Genomic DNA, 27945 nt, shown 5'->3' on the forward strand with positions numbered 1-27945 from the left:
TATTTTTTTTTATATATTTTCCATTCATTTTGTGTTAAATTTATGTATATTATGGTGTGCAACCTCCCTCTAGTGGTGTGTTTGCTTATTACAGCTCAGGTATACATCTGTTTCTATTAGAGTTTAAGGTCCAGAACTGTTTCCTATGTGTCATTTTTTTATGTATTTAACAAAAAAAAAATAAAAAAAAATGCAGAGGCTCATACCAACGTACTGGTGGAGGGATGGCAATTTTACAGCCACTGCTTCTGGCACTATACATTTATGGTGTTATACCTAGTAATTATAGAGCCAAATGTAATGCCATCTATCCAACAACTAAATCTTGGCTGCAACTGGGTCATAAAACAACACAGTGATCTCAAGTTCAGCAGTAAAGCTACATCAGAATGGCTACAACAGAAAAGAATCAATGGGGCACATTTACTTACATTGCCACTGGAATTCACAGAAAGTGCACTGTCTGACAACAATGGGGCAGATTTACTTACCCGGTCCATTCGCGATCCAGCGACGCGTTCTGTGCGGTGGATTCGGGTCTTCCTGCGATTCACTAAGGCAGTTCCTCCGACATCCACCAGATGTCGCTGCTGCGCTGAAGTTCCCCGAGGTCCGCCGGAATGCACCATCCTATACCTGGCGCCTATACCTCGATGCGCCACAATCCGATCGCGCGCGCCAAAAAACCGGGGCAATACTGGGAAATTCGGCGCAAATCAGAAATTTTCGGGTAACACATCAGGAAAACGCGAATCGGGCCCTTAGTAAATGACTTCCCCACTCTGATCCAACGGAATTCACCATCTTTTTAGTGGTGTATCTAAGTGCTAGGGCTTGCGACACAATTTGAAAGTTAAATCCGCCGCTCAGTCAGAATCAGTCAGACTGTCCGCCGGAACACCCCCCAATGTGTAGCATGAAAGCCAGCGCAGCTGCTCTACAAAAAATTACGGGTGCCACAATCCCAGCGCACACACACTAAGCGCATGGCCCTTAGTAAATGAGCCCCAACGTGTTGCGTTCACAAAGTCCAGACCTCAACCCAATTGAAATACTGCGGCAGGACCTTAAAGGAAATCTATCACCAGGAACAAGAACACTGACATACTGGTGTGTGCCCCCTTTGACAGGATCTTCTGTTATTTAGGCTTCTAATGCTTTTGCTTTTTAAGAAAATAAAAATATTTAAAACATTATGCAAATGAGCCTGAGGGGCTCTGGATTCCATTAACACCTATGTAGCCTGTAGCCCCCCAGGGCATAAGAAACTAAAAGAAGAACAGATCCTACCAGAGGGGGCACACACCAGTATGTCGGCGTGCTTTGGTTACAATCCTTCATCCTGGTGGTAGATTTCCTTTAAAAAGTTCAACCATATAAACCATAAATGTAAATGTATGTATTTATAACAAAAGTCTCATTTTCTGTATCTACTTATCAGACAACCAAAGGATGCGATGACATTACTTTCAAGCATGTCTATGTGTCAGTTTCTGGTACATACACAGATTAACTTTTAACTTGGGTGGAAGGTCCTCTTTATGACTGCTGTTCAAGAACACAAACCATAAGTACCTGAAGTCACTGTCTCATTCCTCCATGTGAAGAAATGATTACTAAGTTTTCTTTCAGTCCCATAGAAATATATTGGATGTTGTCTGACCATGGCTACCCTCTGGCCTCTTAGGGAAGAAGATAACTGTTGGTAGTAGATTTCATTCAATAAGCACTAACCAAAAAGTATAAAGATGACCGGTTGATCAATGGAAAAACATTGATTTGAGAAGATGGAAAGCTCTTTCATTAGCTTTACTAACGTATCTCCTTGGTTTACACCCTGCCAGTGGTTTAGCACTCATTCCCTGGTCTGGGGCAATTTTGTAATAGAGGGGAATTAAAACAAATCTACTTACAAGTTTTCAGACACTTCCTATTCTGCTATTTTCTGCAAGTTAAACTTATAGTGGATTTTCCTTTCTTCTTAAGATAATGTTAAGGTAGCCATGAGCTAGCCACAAAGACAGCAGCTTGTTCACAGCCTCCATAGACATGCATTATGCACCGCACCGTACTGTACTGTGTCCGAGCTGTGCAGCTGCACTGCTAAAGATGGAGCAGATCCTATTCCTGGCATGAATTGCAGCATAGCAGTTCAGCTTGCTATGGAGGGGGGGGGGAGGAGTAAGTAGCGTTCACCCCCTTTTACATGTGCACATAGCCTACGGCAAGCATATAGGGGCAGATCTTCGTTGCTACAAGCCGGTACTTTGTTTGGCTATAGGATCATGTAATAAATACATATAGTTTTATAAATCTGGTAGATTCATAAACAACTTCCTCTGCTGTGAGTGATTGACAGCTACATGTAGATGATTAGCAGCCAATCACTGACCGGGGGGAGTGGAGGAAGAGCTCTTCTCCTGTATACACCAGACTCATGAACTATAGGTCTGGTGTATTCTTTGCTTGCTTTTATTAGATAAACAGCACAATATTAGGAGGCTGCAGCCTGGCGTGATTGAAATAAAAGTGCCTATAAAGTAGATATTCTGGGTTCCCTGGAGACCAACACTCCTGCTAACTGCTTTTAACTCTTTATAGTAATAGGGACATATAAGTACCGTAATAGCTTTACTTTAAAGCATATACAATGAAACTAGCTGTGCAGGAAGAGAACCTTTACTTTCACCAATGGAGACCACGGAGTTAATTTCATGTAAAAAGGGATTGGCATCTTCCTTTCCTTAAGCCATTTTCAGAGAGCCTATGTATCAAAGCCACTGCACAACTATAATCTAGAGGAAAGAAGAGTGGTCTGAAGCCCTGAAGTGATACTCGGATAAAAGAAACGATAATGGTAGAATGTAGCTGGAGAGCTAAGCGCTCACTTATGTAACACATGGAAAGATCTATGCTGCTGATGCATTAATACATCACTTACAATGGAGATATGGAGAGAGGGAAGGGGCACTCCATCCTGAAGACATTATCTGACAGCCAGACGACTCTTCTGTAGAATTGACCTTCATAAAAGAAATGCTAGAAACTAGCAAGAAGTGAACATTGATCGTGTTAATGTTATAACGTCTCCCTCTTCATTATAAAAAAGCAGACATCAAGGTTGTAACATCGTTGTATCATCCTTGTCAGAAGCTAGCTGAAGCTACACAAGAGAAATCATCAATATACATGACTGGACTGTCTTGAAATGTGAAAATATGGTTCTGTCTTAAACTTAAATTTGGGATGTAAGGCAGCAGTATGTACTTATGGTGTATGTATCCACAGGAATTCTATCCAGTAGCCTGATTTCATAGGGGAACTGTGATGTGGAAGCATTAATGAGTCAATAAGAATTGTATAAGACAAATATCGGAAGACACCACCAATATCTAGAATAAGTTAAAGCGGTAGTTCTGTGCATGCGCAGTGGCTCTGGCTTCGGAGCTGTGGCAGCGCAGCCAGCTTCCCGGACTAGGGCGTGCAGCTGCAAGGAGCTGTGCGCCAAAGATCTCAAGGTAGGAGGAGCAAGGGGGCTACTGGGGCGTGGAGTAGCCGCAACGTGTAGCCTCATGTCCGGCTACCCCACGCCCCAGTAGTCGCTTTACAAAATTTACATATTAGGGCAATAAAGATTTAAGGAGGAGAGTTTAACACTGAAGTCAAGGTGGGGAGCTGTGAAAGCCTTCTCCTCTGTGATTGTCATTGTGCATCAGTCTTCAGGAGATCTGGATACCCATGTCTCAGGATGCAGGAGGATCAATTACAGTGAAGAGAGAGCTTGACTTAAAGGGAACCTACCACCACGAATCTACCTATAAAGGTAGATCGGGTGGTAGGTGGATGTAAGGGACGTGAGGAGAGCTCTTTTTAGAGCTAATCCTCACGTCCCCGCTAACTTTTGGGAAACTTTATTGACCTAATATGTAAATTTCGTTATGCGGCTACTGGGGTGTGGAGTAGCCGGCACGAGGCTACACAGCGCGGCTACTCCACGCCCCAGTAGCCACATTACTCCTCTTACCCTGTTGTGTGCGGCGCGCAGCTCCTCGTAGCTACGCGCCCTGGTCCGACAAGCCGGCTACTGCGCATGCGCAGTAGCTCCGGCCTCGGAGCTGGGACTGCTCAGCCGGTGTTCTGCGCATGCGCAGAACGCCATCATGACGGACGAGGGCACACAACAGGGTAGGAGGAGTAATGTGGCTACTGGGGCGTGGAGTAGCCGCGCTGTGTAGCCTCGTGCCGGCTACTCCACGCCCCAGTAGCCGCGTAACTAAATTTACATATTAGGTCAATAAAGTTTCCCAAAAGTTAGCGGGGACGTGAGGATAAGCTCTAAAAAGAGCTACCCTCACGTCACTTACATCCACCTACCACCCGATCTACCTTTTATAGGTAGATTCGTGATTCTCTTTAATTTTTAAAATCTCTGCCTCCTTGACTATATACAACCAATTTACATCTCACTTTTCTGGACGATCACCACACTGGGTCATGAAAGAAACACAATCTTGGAGGTGCTCAGCTGCTTGGTAACACACTGCTAGTGGTTTATTAGGTCAATTTCTGCTGCCAGGTTCCCTTTAAGATGAATGTCTATAATCCAGAGTACTAATATACCATGTGGGGTATAGTGAGTTTTGTACTGAAAGATCCTATCGTGTTGTTGGATGTAGTAATTCAGACCACAATATATGGCAATTAATATGCCTGTAAGCCATCCAGCTTAGTTGATATTGTGCTAATATGTGTAATATCCCCACCCACTTACCCAGTATTCATTTTTTTCTAGTGGCGTTCATTTTCAACTGGATCGGGTTCTGTCTATCCTTCTGTATAACCAACACAATTGCCGGACGCTACGGTGCAATCTGTGGGTTTGGATTATCTCTCATCAAGTGGATTTTAATTGTGCGGGTAAGTGATTTTCTGTGTGTCTGACTACTTGGAGCGCAATAAAAATTCTCATTTAATTTGAAATTGCTGTTGCTATGAAATTAATCTTTTATTGTTTTATTGAGGAAGTCCCATACAGAACCCTAAATGACCCTGCTAATTTTTGATTGTATTGTAAAGATTTGGCGTAATTAAAAAAGACTAATATAATGCCTTTTACTGAGTTGCTGTAGTACATATGTCTGGCCACTGTGTGGCGCTATTGTTTCAAATATAAGCCCAATGGGGTTTTTTTTTATGTTCTGGAAACATCTGTACTTGGATACAAAAGTGCCTGGGGGTTTACCCAGGGAAGCAGCTCGCATGAAGTCTCCAAACAGAATTTAACACCATAATATGGTTTACATTTTTCATTTTGAAACGTATTGATCTGCTGGATTTTTGCTTCTGACATACAATTCACAAATGTAATTGCCAGAGTATTTTTTGTTGATTACATGGAAGCGACAATTTGCGGTCACATCGCCTTATTTCTATACGGTGACTCATTGTGCTTTGAGTGCAGTGCATAGATGTTCATACTCCATCACTTACATGAGTGTATGCCGTCAAATTGCTGTGTATTCTTACACTTAGGGCAGAACACTGTCGTTTTTGCAGAATGGAAGCAGTTTGCATTTAGATTCAAGAAAAATATTCAAAATGCTTCTGTTTTCCAGATTTTAAGATCTATGTACATGTGGCCTCTTTTACAAATGATTATTATTCTACCACATCCCTAGCCTGACATGCTAGGGTCATGGATGGGTGAATCATTTTGCAGATTGGAGGGGGTTTGATGGTTACAAAGTTATATATAACTGACTGACAGAGAACTAACTGAGCTGATGTTCTAATCCCTGAGTATTACCATCTCTGTTAAGCGATCCAGAGCAGGCTGCAGGATGAATGTCAGCACTTGTCTTCCGACAAGTCTCCGAATGATCCTGTCTGTTTAGGGAGAATAGTTGTCAGATGCATCCACTGTGGTATCAGTCTGATTCCATGGACCGCAGCTAGGCAAGGACGTGATCTGGCAGAGGCATAAAGAAAAGGGAGTAACCATGATTGGAGAGGCTGACACAATTCACAATCTGTCATCCGGTTTTACTAGATGTACAAAATATAAGGCATAGTCATTAAAGGAAACCTGACAGCAGAAAACGACCTAATAAACCACTACCAGTATGCTGTGAAGCTGAGCAACAACGTAAAGATCATGGATCTGTCATGGCCCAATGTGGAGGCATCACCCAAAAAATCAACTTTGAAGTGAGATGTAAATATAGTGTAAAGAGTCACGGAGGTGGAGAGTTTAGCACTGATGTCAAGTTCTCCTTGCCGAATAATGCCTTCTTTGCTTTGACTGACGTCCTTGTGTCCGGGACCATCACTACCCGGCTCTCTAGAAGTCTAGTGCATAGTAGAGGGAATGTTCTGTTGTGGGGAAAGCTTGACTTCAGTGCAGAGCCCAGCTCCTCTGTGACTTTATACAACCATTTGTATATCTCACTTCATTCTGGATGATGCCACTACACTGGAAACTTGACCTGTTAAGCTGCTTTACCACATACTAGTAGTGGTTTATTAGGTCACTTTCTGCTGACAGGTTCCCTTTAAAGGAAGTGTATAGGAAGGCACAGTCATAAAGGAAAGTATGCTGGTCATTTTAAATTAACTTCTACCCACGGAAGACACCACCATCAGCGAGGGAGTACCACCAATTTTGAAAACCATTGTTTTTTTAACCCTGTGTAAATGGAACAGCTGGAATGAAACATGGGGGTGGCATCGACCTCTTTAGCGATGTTGGAGAATGATGGAAGCTCTTGCCTTTCGCCAGTAAACCCATGGGAATGAAATTCCTTGTGTTCAGCTACTATAGGTGGGAGATCTCTAACTAGTTTTTCTTTTCATTGCTACAGATGTATATTATTGCACACCAATAGCTCCAGGCTCAATTAACAGCTATGGAGCCGGGAGCCCCTAAAGGCTCATTTACATCATTTTTAAAGTGACATAAATGGGCATAAGGAGCTAAAATAAGAGTGGATCTTTCTAGATGGGGGCACTCACTAGCATGTAAGTGCTGCTTGGTTTATAATTCCTGATCTTGGGGGTAGATTTTCTTTAACCCCTTACTGACATGCGACAAATTAGTACGTCAAACATGGGCTTTGTAAGACCCAAGGCTATATAGTTTCTGATCTTTTGTTAAAATGTACCACTGGCAAATTGGAATAGATGATTGGCAGTGGTATGGCAGTATATGGTAGAATCAATCGGACAACCTAGGGTTAAGGTTACCCTAGGCGGTCGGAAAAATCATGAAAGTATCATAAACATGTTCTGTATCGCCACGTTTCAAAATGTCTGATATTTCAAATTATAACGGAAAATAGTGTCCAGATGTCTGAAATGCCACTTTTTTGCCATTTTGTAAAATTCCAAAAAAGTGATCAAAAGGCCGTACAGTCCTCAAAATGGTAGCAATGAGAACATCATCTCATCTTGCAAAAAAAGACATGCCACACAGTTCCATACACCAAATTATGAAAAAGTTATTAGCGCCAGAAGATGGCAAAATGAAGATTTTTTTTTTGTACAGAAGGTTTTAATTTTTTTTAAAAAATGTATTAAAACACAATAAAACCTGTATAAAGTTAGTATCCCCACAATTGTTCTGACCCAAAGAACAAAGGAGACCTGTTATTTTGGGTGCACAGAAGGTGTAAAAACCAAGTCCACAAGAAAATGACACAAATGCCTTTTTTCACCAATTTCACTGCATTTGGAATTTTTTTTACCCTCGCTTCCCAGTACATGGAATGGAATATTAAATACCATCACTATGAAGTAAATTTGTTACGCAGAAAACAAGCCCTCACACAGCTCTTTACATGGAAAATTAAAAAAAAGTTATGGATTTTTGAAGGAAGAGAGTGAAAAAATGGAATTGTAAAAAGGGGCCTGGTCGTTAAGGGGTTAAAGAAAGGACCATATAATACATGGGTGAGCTGCTCTCTCTGTCTCTAAGGGACAATACCTTTAAACGGAACTAATAAACCACTATCAGTATCTTGTGAAGTAGTTTAACACCTTCCAGTTCATGTTTCCTTAATGGCCCAGTGTGGTGTCAGCATCCAGAAAATTAACTATGAAGTGAAATGTAAAAATGTAAAAGAATGTTTCCTTCGATGTAATTGACTTCTATTCAGGAACATCATAACTGGCTGTCCTGTAACCTGATAAATCGGGTCAATAACCGCACTCTGAGGTGGGGAGAACATGACTTCTGTGCTGACCTCTCCACCTCCATGACTTTATACAACCAATCTACATCTCACTTCATTTTCTGGATGATGCCTCCACACTGGGCCATGAAAGAATCATTTTGTGGAAGGTGTTACTCTGCGTGACAACATACTGGCAGTGGTTTGATAAGTACATTTCTGCTGACAGGTTCCCTCTATGATTATTTTTCCACTGATGTGGATTTAGTATGTAGTATTAAGTGTTTTCCTCATTCTCCAGAGCTGATCTTCCAGTTTTTATGATGAAAAGTAGATGATTCTCCTACCTGAACATCTAGCATGATTTATTGCCCGAAATCCAAAAACATCTTGTCATCTTCCTGCCTCCATAGGCAAAAAGGTGATGGCTATTCCACATCCTTAAGTGCCTGCTTCTACTCAGACTGACTTAACCCCTTAAGGACGCAGGGTTTTTCAGCTCATTTCTCGCTCTCCAACTTCAAAAATCCATAACTTTTTCATTTTTACGTGTACAGACCTGTGTGAGGGCTTATTTTGTGCATAACAAATTTTACTTTCCCGTAATGTTATTTATTTTAACATGCCATGTACTGCAAAGCTGAAAAAAAATTCCAAATGTGGAAAAACTGAAAAAAAAAACGTCACGTTCTTGTGGGCTCAGTTTTTTCGACTTTGACTGTGCACTCAAAATAACACCTCAGCTTTATTCTTTGGTTCGGTGGTGATACCAAATTTATATAGGTTTTATTGTGTTTTAATACATTTTCAAAAATTAAACGAATGTGTACAAAAAAGAAAAAAAAAATTTTGCCATCTTTTTTTCATACTTTGGTGCACGGAGATGTGTGAGGTGTCATTTTATGCGAAATGATGCGACGTTTTCATTGCTACCATTTTGAGGTCTGTGCGACATTTTGATAATTTTTATTTCATTTTTTATGTGATGTAAAAAGGTGTAAAGGTCGCATTTCGGACATTTGGGCGCCATTTCCCGCCTCGGAGGTCACCGCCGCCCGTAACCGTTTTTATATTTTGATAGATCAGCATTTTGGGACGCGGCGATACCTAATATGTTACAACTGTATTGCAATATATGGCATTTTTGCAACACATTCATTACAATGAGCCACTGGCTCATTGTAACGAATCTGCAGAAGCCATGTAGCCTCGTGTCAAAAGAAGACCCGAGGCTACCATGGCAAACGATCGCCGTCCCCCGATGACGTTCGGGGGCCCGGCGATCGCAACAAAGATGGTGGTTTTTTTAAACGCCGCCGCCGACTATGCCGGCGGCAATGACATGGTTAGTAGCTGCGATCGGTGTGCAAGCACCGACCGCGGTTATTAGCGGTGGGGGTTTTCTGCAAAATGCAAAAACCCCCACCTTTGTATGAAGAGGACTCAGCCCGTGAGCCCTCTTCATACACTCCTTTTACCTCTGCGCCGTAGAGCTACGGCGCAGAGCGTTAAGGGGTTAAAGGAAATCTACCATCAAAATCCATCATTATAAACAGGAACAATTACTTTTAGATCCAGGCAGCAAGAGTGTGGTAATCTTCTTATATTTGTTATCCATGGCCTCCTTCCTCCTAAAATCAACACTTATAATTATTTTAATGAGCCTGTAGGGCTCTGTGGGGTGTTGTAGCTTCACAGGCTGTGGCAATGAGCAGAGAAAGTCTCCCTTTCCTTGCACTTCCTGCTGCTGCTGGATTCCACAGGCAGAGGGATGAAGGAGAGAGCAGGGTGAGACATGTAATAGTCTGTGACGCTGCAGCACAGAGGGGCTCTGGTGACTTGCCAGAGCCCTTCAGGCTCATTAGCATAATTTTAAAAGTTGGTTTTAGGAAGGAAGGCATGGGTAACACATATAAGATTACCACAGTCACGGTTCCCAAATCTAAGATAGATTTCCTTTAAAATACGACAGAATAAACAATACCTACTCTATCAAGGTAAAAAAAGCATAAAATAACTCAAAATGCTGTTATGAAGGTTATATATTTATACTAACCTTGCAGTAAGAGCGTAAAAAATAGTTATTTATATATCTGTAGAAGGGATAACAAAGAACGTAAAGGAGTTCTGTAATATTTTCCATTACATAACCTGAAAGGAACAGTACAGCACCAAGGACACTAAAACCATCAATACACCGTTATTTAAGCTCCTGCCATATTAATAAAACTCCTATCAAACCTTATCTTCAGAGGCAGATTATACAATCTGTTGTGTTCTGTACCGTGTACATTTCATTTAAGGCAAATTTGTACAGCGCCAGAACGAGAGGCAACCAAAAATTGTATCTGATAGGAGTGTTATGAGAAGCTATTTAAGCAAGTTGTGTAAGAAGGCTGACATAGATGAATACTAAGGACGTGTGATGGTTGGTTTTATCAGTGAAGCGTACAGCCCTGCCGCTGAATCAATCAAAGCGTGCCTATTCATATTCCCTTATCATCCGGAGGACAGAACTATCCGGCGTGCCCAGTAACAGGCCTGAAACACCACTTCAAGGTTCATTTAGTCGTGTTCTGCTCTCTGCTGGGAACCCACTACAGGAGCGTCTAGTTTGGAAATGAAAAGACTTTAATGAGACTGAGGCTTTTGAGGTTGGTGTCTTTTGACAGCACTTGGCAATGGGGGGGTTTATAAAGGTCAAAGACTCTTTTTTAAGAGGCCCGTTGAACATCCCATTTTGACAAGATTAAAATGCTTTGGCTTTGAGGATAATGTCTAAACTTCAGAGCACTCGAAATGGGAAGTGCACTTCGGTGTGTACTGACAAGGTGCTCGTAGAAGCGGATACTGACGTGTTTTTGGGCCTGTATGGTGTCTGCGGTGGTGACATTAGATCTGGGAGAGTGGTGTCTGGCACTTTTTCGCAGCATCCTCCCCAGAGTTTCATATGCCGGTGCTTACAGCTATTAGACATTGACAAAGTGACCTGGTATTGCCTGCAGGAAAATGTCAGGTTGCTGCTTCAGTAACACTGTCATAGTGGTTTACTAGTGAGGCATAGCAACTGTCCAAATAGCTGTAAAAAGAAATCAAAGTCCCCCGTCTCTCCTGCAGCCTGCGCTGGCTAATAGCATAATCACTGAGGCATCTGCGTTCTGTGCCTGTAGGGAGACCGGGACTTCAGTATCATTATTCTACAGGTAACGTGGTACCAAAGCACGGCTACCCATCAAACTCTAGCTATGGTGCAGACCCCGCTATCTACTCTATTATCGGATAGCCACCATTTAGCATTTGTAGTTTTGAATCACTCATCACAAATCTAACAGGATCGATTATAAGTTACACAAAAAGTACTAAGCTGATTGGTAGAGGCCCAAATACCATCCACTTTATCCCTCGATAAAGCGCGACAGCGAAACACGTGTTGGGTTCTCTTGTGTGTAGTCCTCCTCTTTTTGGTACGGTATTTACAATCCTTTGTTTTGTACAATGTGGGTTGTTTATATGTTGTATTTACCTTCTTGATCCACTATTACCGTACTCAACTGCTGCTATTGTCTCCCTCTGGTATTTTTAACGTATTTATCATTGTATATGTACATTGATTGTATAACCTACCCCCAAGCCTTCAGTGGCGTTATTTAAGGACACACATAGTTTTTAATCCTTCTGTGTGGTCCTCACACCACTTTTTGTCATATTTTGTGATTCTATTATGCTAAAATAAAGTTGATACTTTATTGAAAAATTTCTTGAATGGATTTTATCTGTAATGTCCAAGTATTTGAGGATCGATTATAACTTGCTAATTGTGGGGGTCCCAGCAATGAGATCCCCATAGATCACAAGGCCACCTAATAGCTGTTTCCAGATGCCCTAATCATTTAGGATATAATGTGTGTACGTGGGGGTGTGACTTGATGTTTCCAGAATAGCCCTTTAAGAAGAACTTCTTTCTAGCACCATAGACCATAACACGTCTCTGTTCCCTTTCAGTTCTCCGACTACTTTACTGGCTATTTCAATGGACAGTATTGGCTATGGTGGATCTTCCTAGTACTTGGTAAGTTTTTCTCTTAGAATTTTTCATGCATTTAGATAAAGATGATATTCTAATGGGTTCTCCACTATGACTTGTGGTCGGGGAGAATTGTTTGGTTGCTGATGGTCTGACCACAGTAATTGTAAGAATGGGGGATTACAGGTTCCCTGTTGTCCTCCATGTGAATAAACTCCAAGTGCTCAAGGTTTACTAGCTTCTCATTCATTTGTTGACTTCCAGGATCGCTATCTCTAACAGTCAATAGGGAGCACAACCCTTGGACACTAAGTACAGGCGGTCCCCTACTTAAGAACACCTGACTTGCATACGACCCCTAGTTACAAACAGACCTCTGGATGTTAGTAATTTACTATACTTTAGTCTTAAAGTACAATAAACAGCTATAACAGTTATCACAGGCCCCTGCAATGAAGCTTTAGTGTTAATCCTGGTTCTTATGACAACCCAACATTTTTAAAATCCAATTGTCACAGAGACCAAAAAAAAATTGGCTGGGGTTACAATGATAAAGTATACAGCTCTGACTTACATACAAATTCAACTTAAGAACAAATCTACAGACCTTGTCTTGTATGTAACCTGGGGACTGCCTGTAATCACTCTTATACAAAGTTGGGCATACTGGAAAACCCCCTGTAAGGTACCCTTTATTAACAGTATATAATAGTGGAGGTAGGGCGCCATCTGTTGAATATTTGTCAGTCACAATCTGGAATGCAGGTAATGTCTTCTGGAACATGACAGAGCAGAAAAATACATGCATGAAAATATTAACAATTTACATTATGTAGCAATACATGAACTCATGCATGCGTCATCCTAGGATCCTTAAACCCAAAACAGCATTGTGGTGTACAGAAGGTAACTAGGAGAGGCAGAGCCCCATAGCAGACCTCTGATTACTGCCAGCCCCCTGTAGGGTATAGTCTGCCAGCCCCCTGTAGGGTATAGTCTGCCAGCCCCCTGTAGGGTATAGTCTGCCAGCCCCCTGTAGGGTATAGTTTGCCAGCCCCCTGTAGGGTATAGTCTGCCAGCCCCCTGTAGGGTATAGCCTGCCAGCCCCCTGTAGGGTATAGCCTGCCAGCCTCCTGTAGGGTATAGCCTGCCAGCCCCCTGTAGGGTATAGCCTGCCGGTAAAAAAAAACTACTCGCCCTACCAACGGCCCGGGTAGCTCCTCATCATCTTCATGCCGCAGGTCTGCAACAGCTCTGTGGGCAGCGCCTCTTCTTGCTTCACGTGCAGCGGCACCATGTCGCGGCAGCGCTGTGCGCACTGCCCGATCAGCGCACGGCCCGATCAGCGCACAACTGTGATGTCAGCAGTGGTCAAAGCCGTGTGCACGGAGATGTCGCAGACCAGCAGTTGGTGCACGTGAAGCAAGAAGAGGCGCTGCCCACGGCGCCGTCGCGGACCTGCGGCTTGAAGATGAAGAGGAGCTGCCGGGGCCGCCCGAATGGTGAGTAGTCAAGGGTTTTTTTTTTTATAAATATACCTGGGTATAAGGTGAGTGGGGAATTTTCAGCACAAAAAGCTTATACTCGAGTATATAACCCATTTTTATACTTTTACATTTATGGTATACTTTTTGACATTTGATTTTTTGCTAATTAGAACAATCTAAACTAATAATAATAATCTAAACTAATCTTGCCACAAAAAACTGTGAAAATCTATTGACTCAAGTATAAGCAGAGGGTAGGAAATGCATTGGTCACAGCCACTATACAGCTAGTCAGTCCCCTTCCTCTAGTATATATTAAGCCCCCGGCCCCAGTAGTTGGTCACCTCCCGGCCCCAGTAGTCGGTCACCTCCCGGCCCCAGTAGTCGGTCACCTCCCGGCCCCAGTAGTCGGTCACCTCCCGGCCCCAGTAGTCGGTCACCTCCCGGCCCCAGTAGTCGGTCACCTCCCGGCCCCAGTAGTTGGTCACCTCCCGGCCCCAGTAGTTGGTCACCTCCCGGCCCCAGTAGTTGGTCACCTCCCGGCCCCAGTAGTTGGTCACCTCCCGGCCCCAGTAGTTGGTCACCTCCCGGCCCCAGTAGTTGGTCACCTCCCGGCCCCAGTAGTTGGTCACCTCCCGGCCCCAGTAGTTGGTCACCTCCCGGCCCCAGTAGTTGGTCACCTCCCGGCCCCAGTAGTTGGTCACCTCCCGGCCCCAGTAGTTGGTCACCTCCCGGCCCCAGTAGTTGGTCACCTCCCGGCCCCAGTAGTTGGTCACCTCCCGGCCCCAGTAGTTGGTCACCTCCCGGCCCCAGTAGTTGGTCACCTCCCGGCCCCAGTAGTTGGTCACCTCCCGGCCCCAGTAGTTGGTCACCTCCCGGCCCCAGTAGTTGGTCACCTCCCGGCCCCAGTAGTTGGTCACCTCCCGGCCCCAGTAGTTGGTCACCTCCCGGCCCCAGTAGTTGGTCACCTCCCGGCCCCAGTAGTTGGTCACCTCCCGGCCCCAGTAGTTGGTCACCTCCCGGCCCCAGTAGTTGGTCACCTCCCGGCCCCAGTAGTTGGTCACCTCCCGGCCCCAGTAGTTGGTCACCTCCCGGCCCCAGTAGTTGGTCACCTCCCGGCCCCAGTAGTTGGTCACCTCCCGGCCCCAGTAGTTGGTCACCTCCCGGCCCCAGTAGTTGGTCACCTCCCGGCCCCAGTAGTTGGTCACCTCCCGGCCCCAGTAGTTGGTCACCTCCCGGCCCCAGTAGTTGGTCACCTCCCGGCCCCAGTAGTTGGTCACCTCCCGGCCCCAGTAGTTGGTCACCTCCCGGCCCCAGTAGTTGGTCACCTCCCGGCCCCAGTAGTTGGTCACCTCCCGGCCCCAGTAGTTGGTCACCTCCCGGCCCCAGTAGTTGGTCACCTCCCGGCCCCAGTAGTTGGTCACCTCCCGGCCCCAGTAGTTGGTCACCTCCCGGCCCCAGTAGTTGGTCACCTCCCGGCCCCAGTAGTTGGTCACCTCCCGGCCCCAGTAGTTGGTCACCTCCCGGCCCCAGTAGTCGGTCACCTCCCGGCCCCAGTAGTCGGTCACCTCTCGGCCCCAGTAGTCGGTCACCTCCCGGCCCCAGTAGTCGGTCACCTCCCGGCCCCAGTAGTCGGTCACCTCCCGGCCCCAGTAGTCGGTCACCTCCCGGCCCCAGTAGTCGGTCACCTCCCGGCCCCAGTAGTCGGTCACCTCCCGGCCCCAGTAGTCGGTCACCTCCCGGCCCCAGTAGTCGGTCACCTCCCGGCCCCAGTAGTCGGTCACCTCCCGGCCCCAGTAGTCGGTCACCTCCCGGCCCCAGTAGTCGGTCACCTCCCGGCCCCAGTAGTCGGTCACCTCCCGGCCCCAGTAGTCGGTCACCTCCCGGCCCCAGTAGTCGGTCACCTCCCGGCCCCAGTAGTCGGTCACCTCCCGGCCCCAGTAGTCGGTCACCTCCCGGCCCCAGTAGTCGGTCACCTCCCGGCCCCAGTAGTCGGTCACCTCCCGGCCCCACTAGTCGGTCACCTCCCGGCCCCAGTAGTCGGTCACCTCCCGGCCCCAGTAGTCGGTCACCTCCCGGCCCCAGTAGTCGGTCACCTCCCGGCCCCAGTAGTCGGTCACCTCCCGGCCACCCTGCCTCTGCAATTAGCCAGTGATCAGAGGTGTCTGTAATGAATCTTTATTGTTAATCTAGGTTCTTATGACAACCCAACATTTTTAGAATCCAATTGTCACAGAGACCAAAAAAAGTTTGACTGGGGTTACAATAATAAAGTATACAGTTTTGACTTGCATACAAACTCAACTTAAGAACAAACCTACAGACCCTATCTTGTACGTAACCCGGGGACTGCCTGTATATAGATAGATGGATAGATAGATATAGATCTATACGTAGATAGATCTATACAGGCGGTCCCCTACTTAAGAGCACTCGACTTACATACGACCCCTAGTTACAAACGGACCTCTGGATATTGGTAATTTATTGTGCTTTAGTCCCAGGCTACAATAAACTGCTATAACAGTTATCACAGGCCTCTGCAATGAAGCTTTAGTGTTAATCCTGATTCTTATGACAACCCAACATTTTTAAAATCCAATTGTCACAGAGACCAAAAAAGTTCTGGCTGGGATTACAATGATAAAATATACAGTTCCGACTTACATACAAACTCAACTTAAGAACAAACTTACAGACCCTATCTTGTATGTAACCCGGGGACTGCCTGTATAGATATATATATGGATATATAGATAGATAGATAGATCTATATATATCCGTCATCTCAATTCCTCCTTTACTATACACACTGGCTACAGATCAGACAGCTATTTTAAGATGAAAGGTTTCACAAAGATTTAACAAAGGGCAATGCATGAGTTTTACAGCTTTAGTTTAAGATGTTTGATGCATGACAGGGGCTAATTCATATATGGCTACTTTATTTAGTTTCTACGTAAGGGCAGGGCCGTCGTCACAGCCTCGGCCCCCGTCATCTGTGATCTAAGTAGACATAGAATAACTAACGATCAATCCATGAGAAAGTGACGCATGCAATATCTTCCCTTTACTCTCCCTGAATGTCCAGTCAAAGCAGACAGCATAGTGATGTCACTGGTTTCCATGGCAACTTAATCGCGTAGATGCTTATGGCACTGAATATTTCAGTTTTCTATTATATCACCTAGGACTAGCCATCACTTATGACAGCCAGCTTCCAGCGGTGCATGATGAGCAAGGACAATGAATGCAAGATCTCTAGTTGAAGATTACACCCTGGGGGGTGCTTATCAATGACTTCCAATGGGGAAGAGGGTTACTATAACGAATGTCAGCCATATGGTTACTTCCAGATATATCAGAGGCCAAGGCTCTGTTCATACCATTCCTGTAGCACCTACTGTACTGTGTACATGGTCAGTATATGTCTTCTTGAGGCCCTTTGCACACTACCGTATTGGGGCCATGATCTGGCCACACAAATTGCAATTAGATCCCGGCCCCCAAAGAGGTCTATTGCATGTGGTCACAGTGTCTCACCACTCTGTGACGGAGCCGGCGGCCACACTACAAAGTATAGAGCAGGTCTTACTCCTGCCCGGGTTTGTGGCATTGCCTCTCAGCTTCCTATGAAACGAAACATATTCAGGTTAAACCCCATATGGTCAAAGTACCCTTGAGCTGCTCTGTGAGATACCATTGGGTAAGTGTGAAGGGTTTCATTAAATCCACCATTTCCTGTACGATAAAGTTATTTACAATGAACAATCTCCATTTTTTAAAAAGCTTACCCGCCAACTTGGACTTACGGCGCTCTGCTTCCAGTCGTTTTATATAAAAAAAAGTTTTTTCATCTGCTCTACCACCTTGTTTCTTGTTGGGACATTAGGTTCAAGCCACTGTTGGAGCAATAACCTCTTTGCCACCAGGCACAGCACGTGGAACAGTTTTGGCAGCCATGAGAAGTTCTGGAGGCTCTCGTCATCTTGTTGGTTGTCATAATGAAACAAATAAGTCATCGGGTCCATAGGTATTGCTTGTTTCCATAGGTCTTCACCTATCTCCCTAATTTACTCCCAGAAAGTCTGCGACTTCTCACACAGCCATAATCCGTGTCTGACGTCTGACATTTGGGGCAGGTCGGCAACCTTTTGAGGGTTGGTTGGGGATGGTGGAAGATTAAAAGCAAATATTGCCCTGTGTATAATTCTGAAGTGCGTATCTCTCCATACTTGGTTCACCCTTGCTGAACATAGGACCTGCCAACCTTTAAGGATTTTCTCTGCCGTTTCCTCACCCCCCAATTGTGCCACCCAACCTGAGAATGATAGGTCCTCCTTTTCCATCTTTCTCTGCAGCACCTTATACAGAATTGAAATCCCTCCTGTGGGTATCGGCATCAGTAGGATGTTGTCAAACTGGTTTTGGCCTGCCTCTCGTTCCATGTTCGTTACAGTATCCATATAAAAATGTTTAATTTGTTCCCTATCATTTCCTCCCTGGTCAACCACCGGTGTTCCTGTTGGTGTAAGAATTCCTTGTCTGTAAGACTGTATGTATCCATTTTTTGTCTCTCCATTCCACGAATAGCCTACTCTGGCGGCCTCGGGGGAAGCAGGGGTGGGTCCACAAGGGAAGATGTTTGGATATTAGCCACGGGAGATGCAAGCCCTTTCGTATGACCTTCCAGACTGCAATTGTGTCTCTGAATGTCGCGGATTGTTTGATTGGGGCAGGTTGTTCCCTATTGGGACGTGAAGAAGTGTTTTTTAAAATCCCATGGGGAGCAATATTCTGTCTCTAAAACTACATCTGAGTGGTGGTTGGTATTTGTTATCCAATCTGTAATGTGTCTAAGGGGGCAGGCTAAGTTATAGCGGCGTATATCTGGTAAGCCCATACTGCGTTTGTCTTTGGGGATCAGTTTGCGTTTGCCTATAAGCGGGCGCTTCCTCCTGCCAAAGAAAGTGAGTAATTGCCTTATGTAAGGATGTGATATCTTTAAGTTTAATTAGCAGGGGGATAGTTTGCATGGGATACAGTAGTTTAGAGAGACTCATCATTTTAACTAACTGATTTCTCCCTAATGGCGAAAGAGGTAGGTTGTGCCAATGTTTTAGTTCCTTAGCTATCTTAGCAAAGAGCAGTGGACAATTCAATGCATAAAGAGAGTCCAGTGTCCAGCCTATCTTAATCCCCTAGTGATTGATTTTATCTGCACTTTTACATTGGAGCAAACTATCAAACCAGGACAGGAAGGCCATTTATTCTCTAGTCCTGCTGTCTTCTCTTGTAGGTGGGGAAGCCATAATTTCATAATGTTATATACTATAACAGAGTGAATTCTATTGGATTACCATTCTTACAGCTTAGCCGTCCTCTGCAGCAGCTCTCCATTCTAAATGGTGGAGGGGTAACCATCCTCCATTATTTATGTATGTAATTGCTCGTGAATCCTGATGCCTTTAACAAGGAGGGTATCACTCCAGGTGTCATTTTTGGGTGATAGGCTATGGATGCGCTCTAATGTTCAGGTGCTCTGTGCCTATTTCTTTATTTAGCTTTGCATAACTATTTTCTGGTATCCAGTTTGGCGTCAGAAATCCGCTTCCATGTAGAGAGCCGGTGGTGCCATGTGAGCTGGCAGGATGTAGTTAAGGGCTACATGTGTATGTCGGGCAGGAGCAGCATGTAGCGCCCGGGTGAGATGCCTTCCTTGCTGTGCACAGTCGTGCTTTGCCTTGACATTGTTAGTTTTGTCAGTGTGGAGAATGTAATGTTCTCTCCTCAATCAAAAAGATGGATGTATACAGCATATCTGATATTTATAGCCAAAAAAAGAAGAAAATCTCCCCAGCAGTCATAGTTCAGTAACAATAAAACATATTTATGAGAACTTTTATATGTTTTAAGCAAGTTATAAAAGCTGCTTTTGCCAGGAAAACGTACAGCACGCAGTGAATTCTGAAAGGATATTAAAATGAAAAATGGAATGTTTTTATGTGTATTATGCCACTTTTCCTTCTTTGTCCATGTGTAAACTGTAGTAGAAATGATGGCAAGCTTTTCTCCTATGTGGCCATAAAGATTTCTCGTGAAACCCACAGCACTGGAAGAGAAAAGCACAAAATCATTTTACTGCAAATAATATTAATGAGGACATGTATAATGGACTGTTATACATAATGCTAGATCAACTTTTAAAATGATGCTAATAAGCTAGAAGCGGCCTCGGCTCACCGAAATGTGCCGCAGCGGCCTCGGCTCACCGAAATGTGCCGCAGCGGCCTCGGCTCACCGAAATGTGCCGCAGCGGCCTCGGCTCACTGAAATGTGCCGCAGCAGCAACCTCGACTCACTGAAATGTGCCGCAGCAGCAACCTCGACTCACTGAAATGTGCCGCAGCAGCAACCTCGACTCACTGAAATGTGCAGTACTTTCACTCCAGTTGGCCTCACCTTAGTCCTCCGTGTTCCTCCCAGCTTATGCACTCTGCTGTGCATGGAGTAAGGCGTCCACCGCTTGCAGGGACAGTGCTGGGGCGCTTACGTTCCATCCTGTGTGCTACTTCAGTAAGCGGTGACAGAGCAGGAAGTGTCCAGGTGTATCACTTTCTGCTCTGTCCCGGCTTTCATCCGTATCAGAGCACAGCTCCGATACAACTCGAACCTGCCGTATGGAACCTGGACGGACCAAGACAACAGCCATATCCCCCCCCCCCCCATGTATCAGTTAGTACGTCAACGACATAGTAATGACAGGGGGCCCAGGCCGTGGCTGTCACAGGCAGAGGTTTAAGTGACTTGGTCAAGGCCCATCCCCTTCAATGGGCGTGTTGCATCTCCTACGACCGCGATTTTTACTACCCTGCTCCTTAAAGGGGTTGTCTGATATGCTGCACATTGCAAGTATGAAAGAGTGTGTGGTTTGTTTAGCTGTTACTACAGACTGTATAAGATATTTGCTTAGTTAGGGAAAGCAGCTTATGCATTATACAAAGTGCCGCGGGCCAAACACATTTGTTAGGCAATATCAAGTTAATCCAAGGAGATCTCTAGGTTGTTACATTTCTGTATGACATGGATTGCTTGCAGCATGCCTATATTTTAGGTTTAGACCTTTTTGCAGCTTCTTCATTGCTGTATCCAAAAATGGCATTTATGGGAATGCAGGAGCGTTAGCAGCCCCTAAGGCGGTGTGGTGTGTCTGCTACTTCTTTCAGATGCATAGTACATTATGCTATGCTCAGCCAGGCATAGGAAATGCCTTCATGCTTCCAGATCACAGCACATCCGTTGTATCAGCTTCATTCCAAAACTATTCCTACCATTGTGGAATATTTACTGGCTAATAATAGTTATCAGTCCTTACTTTTTACAAACTTCTCGACACCAGGTCATGATGACGAAGAAAATATTGTGCTAACCTCTGTAATCCTGACCCGCAGCTGGTTCTGATCTCATCCATAGTCATAACAATATAAGGAAGGGCTTATCTCTTTTCTCTTTTTTTCTATTGTGAATACATACAATCTGCATCTCAATGAAGAATAGTTGCCAGCCCTCCTCTTGTCATGATAATGAACGTGTACCATATTGTATATACATTTTCTTCTGCTGCCGAAGAAATAAAAACCCCCCCATAAAATAGAAGAGTTGTTCCAACAAGTTTTTGAAACTATTTCCCTGTATTTGCCATTTTCTGTTCTTTTTTTTTCTTTTTTGGTACAGAGGTTTTGGAGATTTGGAGACCAATACAGTAGTAATAGTGCTGATTGTACTTAGCACATCTTCCAGGTACCCACCAGTCGCTGCATCAAAGTAAATGATCAGTGGCCAATCACTACTCACAGCGCAGGCTACTAAACCACTGATTGGCTGAGCCGTCAACTCCTGAGTGTTGAGAGAGATCAGGGATAAGAGAGCAGAAGGGAACGTGGAATGGGTTCAGAGGGGGATTTGTGAGAAGTTTTTTTTTTTCATATCTTCAACCCACGCTGAGCCTTAAAAGGACAATAAAAAATACCTACCCTGCTGTGGCTAACCATTGCTGCTGCCCCATTTATGCTCCAAATGTTTTATAGCTGTGGTGCAACTGCAAGCAATCACATGATTCAGTGGCCTCAGTGGTAGTAGCAGTGAGAACAGTGACCAAGAATTGTGGCATAAATAGGCGCAGACTGTATATCATGTTTTGTACCACATCTATAAAGTTTCAACTCTTTTAATCCACTAGTATGAAAGGTTTTTTTTAATCACCATTGGACAGAAAATTCATAAGAAGTGGCTGTGGGCTAAGTTGCAATGCCTTCTGAAGTGCCAAATTTGGTATGTGATTATGGCGCATGGCCTGCTTACAGTAGAAGCAAAGTTAGACTCAGGGCCGGCTCCAGGTTTCAGTAGGCCCCTGGGCGACAGTGCCACAGTGGGCCCCTTTGCAGAGAACTCACGTGCCCGCATTAAAAATTCAAAAACTAAAAAACTGTCTCCTGTTCCCTGAAATATTCCCCAGTTTATCATCCCAAACAGCCGTGTCACGGTCAGGGCAGTTTTGAGGTCATTTAATCAACAAAGCGAACCTAAAAATGTGTACCCCTCCTCTCTGCCAAGTAATAAAACTGAAACTTCAACTCAGCTTCTGCGGAACCTCATAATACACACCTGAGCTGCAGCGGAACCTCATAATACACACCTGAGCTGCAGCGGAACCTCATAATACACACCTGAGCTGCAGCGGAACCTCATAATACACACCTGAGCTGCAGCGGAACCTCATAATACACACCTGAGCTGCAGCGGAACCTCATAATACACACCTGAGCTGCTGCGGAACCTCATAATACACACCTGAGCTGCTGCGGAACCTCATAATACACACCTGAGCTGCTGCGGAACCTCATAATACACACCTGAGCTGCAGCGGAACCTCATAATACACACCTGAGCTGCAGCGGAACCTCATAATACACACCTGAGCTGCAGCGGAACCTCATAATACACACCTGAGCTGCAGCGGAACCTCATAATACACACCTGACCTGCAGCGGAACCTCATAATACACACCTGAGCTGCTGCGGAACCTCATAATACACACCTGAGCTGCTGCGGAACCTCATAATACACACCTGAGCTGCTGCGGAACCTCATAATACACACCTGAGCTGCTGCGGAACCTCATAATACACACCTGAGCTGCTGCGGAACTTCATAATACACATCACTGCTTACACTGAACCCTCTCTGCTTCTCATGTACATTTGAGATGATTAATATCATTCACACCTCCACACATGCAGCAAGACATATATACAGGCAGATAGATACATGCATAAAGATAGACATGCATGGAGGCAAACACACACACACTGACAGACAGATACAGATACACATGCAGGCAAACACATCATCACACATACCATAGACTCAGTATCTACACATCCATACATGTCACATACCATCACACATACCATACACTCACTATATACACATACCATCACACAACCTGTGGTGTCTGCAGCAACCCTGGCATCACACAGAGGAGTCTCCAGGCTTCTCCTTCTCCTCCTCCTTTTCGTCCCGATCTCTGAGCTGCCGGATTTCAGCTGTACTGCAGCTCCGTGTGAAGAGGTGTTAGGGGGGAGGGGGGGAGGTTAACCCATAATGTGCTGCACCACACAGGCAGCTCTGTAGCCTCTACCTGTGCTGTGTCTGTCAGAGTGGGGGAGGAACAGTGCAGGACACAGCTCCTCATCACAGGAAGTGAAGATGTGCACAGCGTGTGTGTGGGCCCCCGGCAGCTCTCTGGGCCCCGGCACTTGCCCAGGTATGCCGGGTGCTGGAGCCGGGCCTGGTTAGACTATGCAGTCTAATAGTGCAACTAAACTTCACTGTCTAAGGCTACATTCACACTGCCGTATGGGGGACAATATATGGCCGATATAAGTCCCCCATAGACGGCTATGGGCGCACAGCGTCCAATGGGAGTAGTACGGTGCATCACACATGCGGCACCGTACTGCTCTGTACCCCATAGAAAGAAAGGAAATGTCCTATATTTCTCCCGAATACGGCGCCGTGCACCATATTTTCCTATGGAGAGGGGCAGAGTGAGCGGCGCTCTCTCCCTCTTCCTCTCTCTCAGGCACTGCCGTGTGCCTGCCATGCTACGGTACGGCGGGCAATGGCAGTGTGAATGTATCCTAACTATCAGACACTTTTAGTATGTCTGCCTCAAATTTCACATGGTAGTTATATCTAGTTGAGCAATAAAAAGTGCAAAACAAAATTGCTATTCTGTGTGTTAAGCCAGCCTAACCCTACACCAAAGTAGGTCATGTCAATGTGTTTATGAGAGCCACAGGAAAACGGTAGGTATGAGCGTCCCAGCAGCCGACCGAAAGGCTGGCTCAATTTATATTATCTTTTATTTAGGAAAAAATAACTTACCGTATATACTCGAGTATATGTATAAGCCGACCCGAGTATAAGCCGAGACCCCTAATTTTACCAACAGAAACGGGGAAAAACTACTGACTCGAGTATAAGCCGAGGGTGGGAAATGCTTTGGTCAACCCCCCCCCCAGTAGTATACAGCCTGCCAGCCCCCAGTAGTATACAGCCTGCCAGCCCCCAGTAGTATACAGCAGCCTGCCAGCCCCCAGTAGTATACAGCCTGCCAGCCCCCATGTAGTATACAGCCTGCCAGCCCCCATGTAGTATACAGCAAGCCCCTAGTAGTATACAGCAGCCTGCCCCCAGTAGTATACAGCCTGCCAGCCCCCAGTAGTATACAGCAGCCTGCCAGCCCCCAGTAGTATACAACCTGTCAGCCCCCATTAGTATACAGCCTGCCAGCCCCCAGTAGTATACAGCCTGCCAGCCCCCAGTAGTATACAGCCTGCCAGCCCCCCGTAGTATACAGCCTGCCAGCCCCCATGTAGTATACAGCCTGCCAGCCCCCATGTAGTATACAGCAAGCCCCTAGTAGTATACAGCAGCCTGCCCCCACGGACCTTAAAAAAATAAACTTATATACTCACCCTCCCATGTCAGCGCGGCTTACCAATGTCCCCGATGTCAGCGCGCCCCGTCTTCTTTCTTCTCCGCGGCTCTTCTTCTTTCTTCAGGCATGGACGCGGCCATGTTTTCTTCTAGTATGCGCATACTATGACGCGGCCACTGCTGACGTCATAGTACGCGCGGCCATGTTTTCTTCATTCCGGAAGAGAGAAGAGGAGCCGCGGAGAAGAAAGAAGACAGGACGCACGCTGACATCCGGAACATCGGTAAGCCTCGCTGACGTCGGAGGGTGAGTATTTATGTTTATTTTTTTAACTGGGTAATTTTTTTTATAATAGACTCGTGTATAAGCCGAGGGGACGTTTTTCAGCACATTTTTTGTGCTGAAAAACTCTGCTTATACACGAGTATATACGGTAATAGGATAGAATAGCTTGCAATCTACATTATGTAGTAAATAAATTTAACCCCCCATATTCTGGTTAGCATTGGGTAGAATGTATTCTATAAAGCTATGGATATTGATGAAGCATTTTGCTTTTACTCTTAATTAAATCTAATTAACACACTCCAGAGTCTTCTAGTGACTGGATTATCATTTCAGTAAGCGCACGCTAGCAAAATATAGTTTGTGAAATTCCCAAGTTTGTGTTTTCTACAAGATGCTCTCCTGTTAAGACCAGATCAGTTTTCCTCAAAATCATCCTGACCTCAAGATGAGGCTTGTTAAATAATGCATTGAACAGATGTTCCATATGCCAGGTACAGTATTCTGCTCTCCTGATGTACAGCCTTGAGGAAGCCCTGGGAATTAAGTAGGTCTCCTAACTCCTGCCATCTAATTTTATAACCTGGTTATGCATCCAAAAAAAAATCCAGGCATAGTCTCTTCATTCTGTGTACGAGTGGATTACCATATGTCAGGCTTCTTCTGGTAAATGGGTATCATGAGAATATTGCAGGCAAATCCATATGTGATGGTGTAGTAGAACTGTGTCATGGGTGATGGTGAAGATGTGGTTGGGTGAACGGAGCTGTACATAAATAAATCAGTGAGTGACATTGACTTTTTGAAACGTTTTAGATTCTGAATGTACTCATTGAAATGAAACCAAGAACTAAAATATATTGTATGTTTGCTTTTATTTTGTAATTTTAAAGTGAGCCTGTAAAATCAGCCAGTAAAATATTCTGTGTCAACTTACCGGATAGGGATTTTTCAGAAATGTACCATCGAGGATCCATCTTACCATAACTAAATGTTTAACCAAATTGCATAACTCAATAATGCAAATGATATTAGTTAACTTTGCACTATAATTTATCAATGAATGTATGTTTTGTGTACATTTTGTTTTCTTCATTTTGTTTTCTTCATGGAAACATTTCGGGTTGATCCAATATTTTCTGGATCTCTTTTTAGGTCTGCTGCTATTCTTTAGAGGGTTTGTCAATTACCTCAAGGTACGGAATATGTCTGAAAGCATGGCGGCCACTCACAGAACAAGATTCTTTTTCTTGTATTAGAGGTAAGTACTTAATCTCTGGAGTAAGAAAGCTTAACATCATCCTCTGTCTCCATAAAGGTGAAATTCATGCAAATATCAGCTCTTGGTAAAATGTAATTGATCTACCACTTTACTGAAATATTTGCAGTGCTTTTTTCCCCAGTTTTTTCTTCCATTGATTTTCCTTTAAATGATCCTAGAGGATTAATTTAATGGACATGTGTTAAGTGACAGAAATGTTTAATATAGTAAGCCCGCAGAATTGCTTTTAGATGTGCACATCAGAAGCACGCCACCTTATAGCTTGGGACTTTCTTGCCCTGCAGTGACAGCTGCCTGCTACTTTGTATGCTAATCTACTGCCTAATCATTTGAGAGTTCCCTGTAGTAGAGCGCGTGTTCTACCTCGGAAAGCCTTCCCTTATTAGTATGTGAGGAAACTGGAACATGGACAGCTAAATGAATTGTGCACCATTTTTATTTTTAATTTATAGCCCTGAATATTTATGGTCACTAATGATGTATATTAAACTCCCAGAAACATAAGGACATGTTGATCCAATATGAAGGACGTCCTTTAACCTTCATAAAAACGTTCACCATAAATTTCCTACCAGGATACAGTTTATTACTTAGAACTGAATTGCTTTGCTGTATATTATCAGCTTCTTTAATTGAAAAGCATTCTGAGGATGAGGAGCAGTAACCGGTGTGTATGAGTATGCTGCACGTAACCTTGACTTTAAGAAGAGGGTCGTGTGTCTATGTAGCAGAGTTATTGTACTAGATAGTATAACGTAATAGTAACTTGTACAGCTGCCAAACAAGATCTGTCTCAGGAGAACATTGTTTTTCCCGTGACAAGGCAGCACCCAGGTCCTGCATAACACTCAATGGTCCAGTGAGAAATTGCTAGATCTTTAGACACATACAATGATTGGCCACAGCACTAAAAATACTGACGGGCAAGTGAAAATCATTGATTATTTCCTAACAATGACATCTGTCAGAAGGTTTGATATTTCAAGCAGGAAAAATGTCCAAGCATAAAGATCTTGTGGGGAACCTGTGAGTTGTTTTCAGGGTCCTTGGTGCCCAATGCTAATTGATGGTGGATCCTGGACTCCAACATTAAATACGTGAATGTGTTGATCCTCCAATATTTCTTTGCTCTAAAAAATAACTTGCACTAACTTAGTAGCTTTGTGGAAAATCTAGAATCTATAATTTAACTTGCTGCAGTCTTCAAGACTGTCAACAGTTTTTACACCACTACACTACCCACATCCTAGGGGTATGATATACTTTCTAAAATTACTTTTTCTTCTTTTTACAGAAAAAAAACCTCCATAGTATATGCAGATAAGCTGAGCTGAGTTACTTTCTGAGTTTGTAAGAGGAGGAGGAGCCACTTTCTTGGTGTCATATTAATGATGAGACTCTCTTCTTTCTAATCACTGTGGTTTTGTTATCTACAGAAAGAACCCGAAATATGAACAGTTAAAGAGAGAGATGGAAATGCAGATAACTGTGTCTCAGATTCTGTAGCTCACACAGCCAAAGTACTGATGCAATTTTGAAAGATGAGGTTTTTATCTTTACAATGACATTTCAAACTATAGGCGGTCCCCTACTTAAGGACACCCGACTTGCAGACGACCCCTAGTTACAGACGGACCCCTCTGCCCACGGTGACCTCTGGTGAAGCTCTCTGAATGCTTTACTATAGTCCCAG

The 27945-nt window shown here is 44.5% G+C and overlaps 1 protein-coding gene across 2 annotated transcripts in view; it reads left to right on the forward strand.

Annotated features, from left to right (window-relative positions):
• Positions 1–27945, forward strand: part of NDFIP2 (Nedd4 family interacting protein 2) — an 87795-nt gene that overhangs the window by 52090 nt on the left and 7760 nt on the right. For both annotated transcript variants that reach the window (XM_072135410.1, XM_072135411.1), the window contains 3 exons: positions 4793–4917; positions 12171–12237; positions 26126–26231. In XM_072135410.1, coding sequence (XP_071991511.1) covers positions 4793–4917; positions 12171–12237; positions 26126–26229 — 296 coding nt within the window. In that variant the 3' untranslated portion in view covers positions 26230–26231. The remainder of the gene's footprint in view (positions 1–4792; positions 4918–12170; positions 12238–26125; positions 26232–27945) is intronic.

The sequence above is a fragment of the Engystomops pustulosus genome, chromosome 2 (genome assembly GCF_040894005.1).
Source record: "Engystomops pustulosus chromosome 2, aEngPut4.maternal, whole genome shotgun sequence".
Classification (NCBI taxonomy): Eukaryota; Metazoa; Chordata; class Amphibia; order Anura; family Leptodactylidae; genus Engystomops; species Engystomops pustulosus.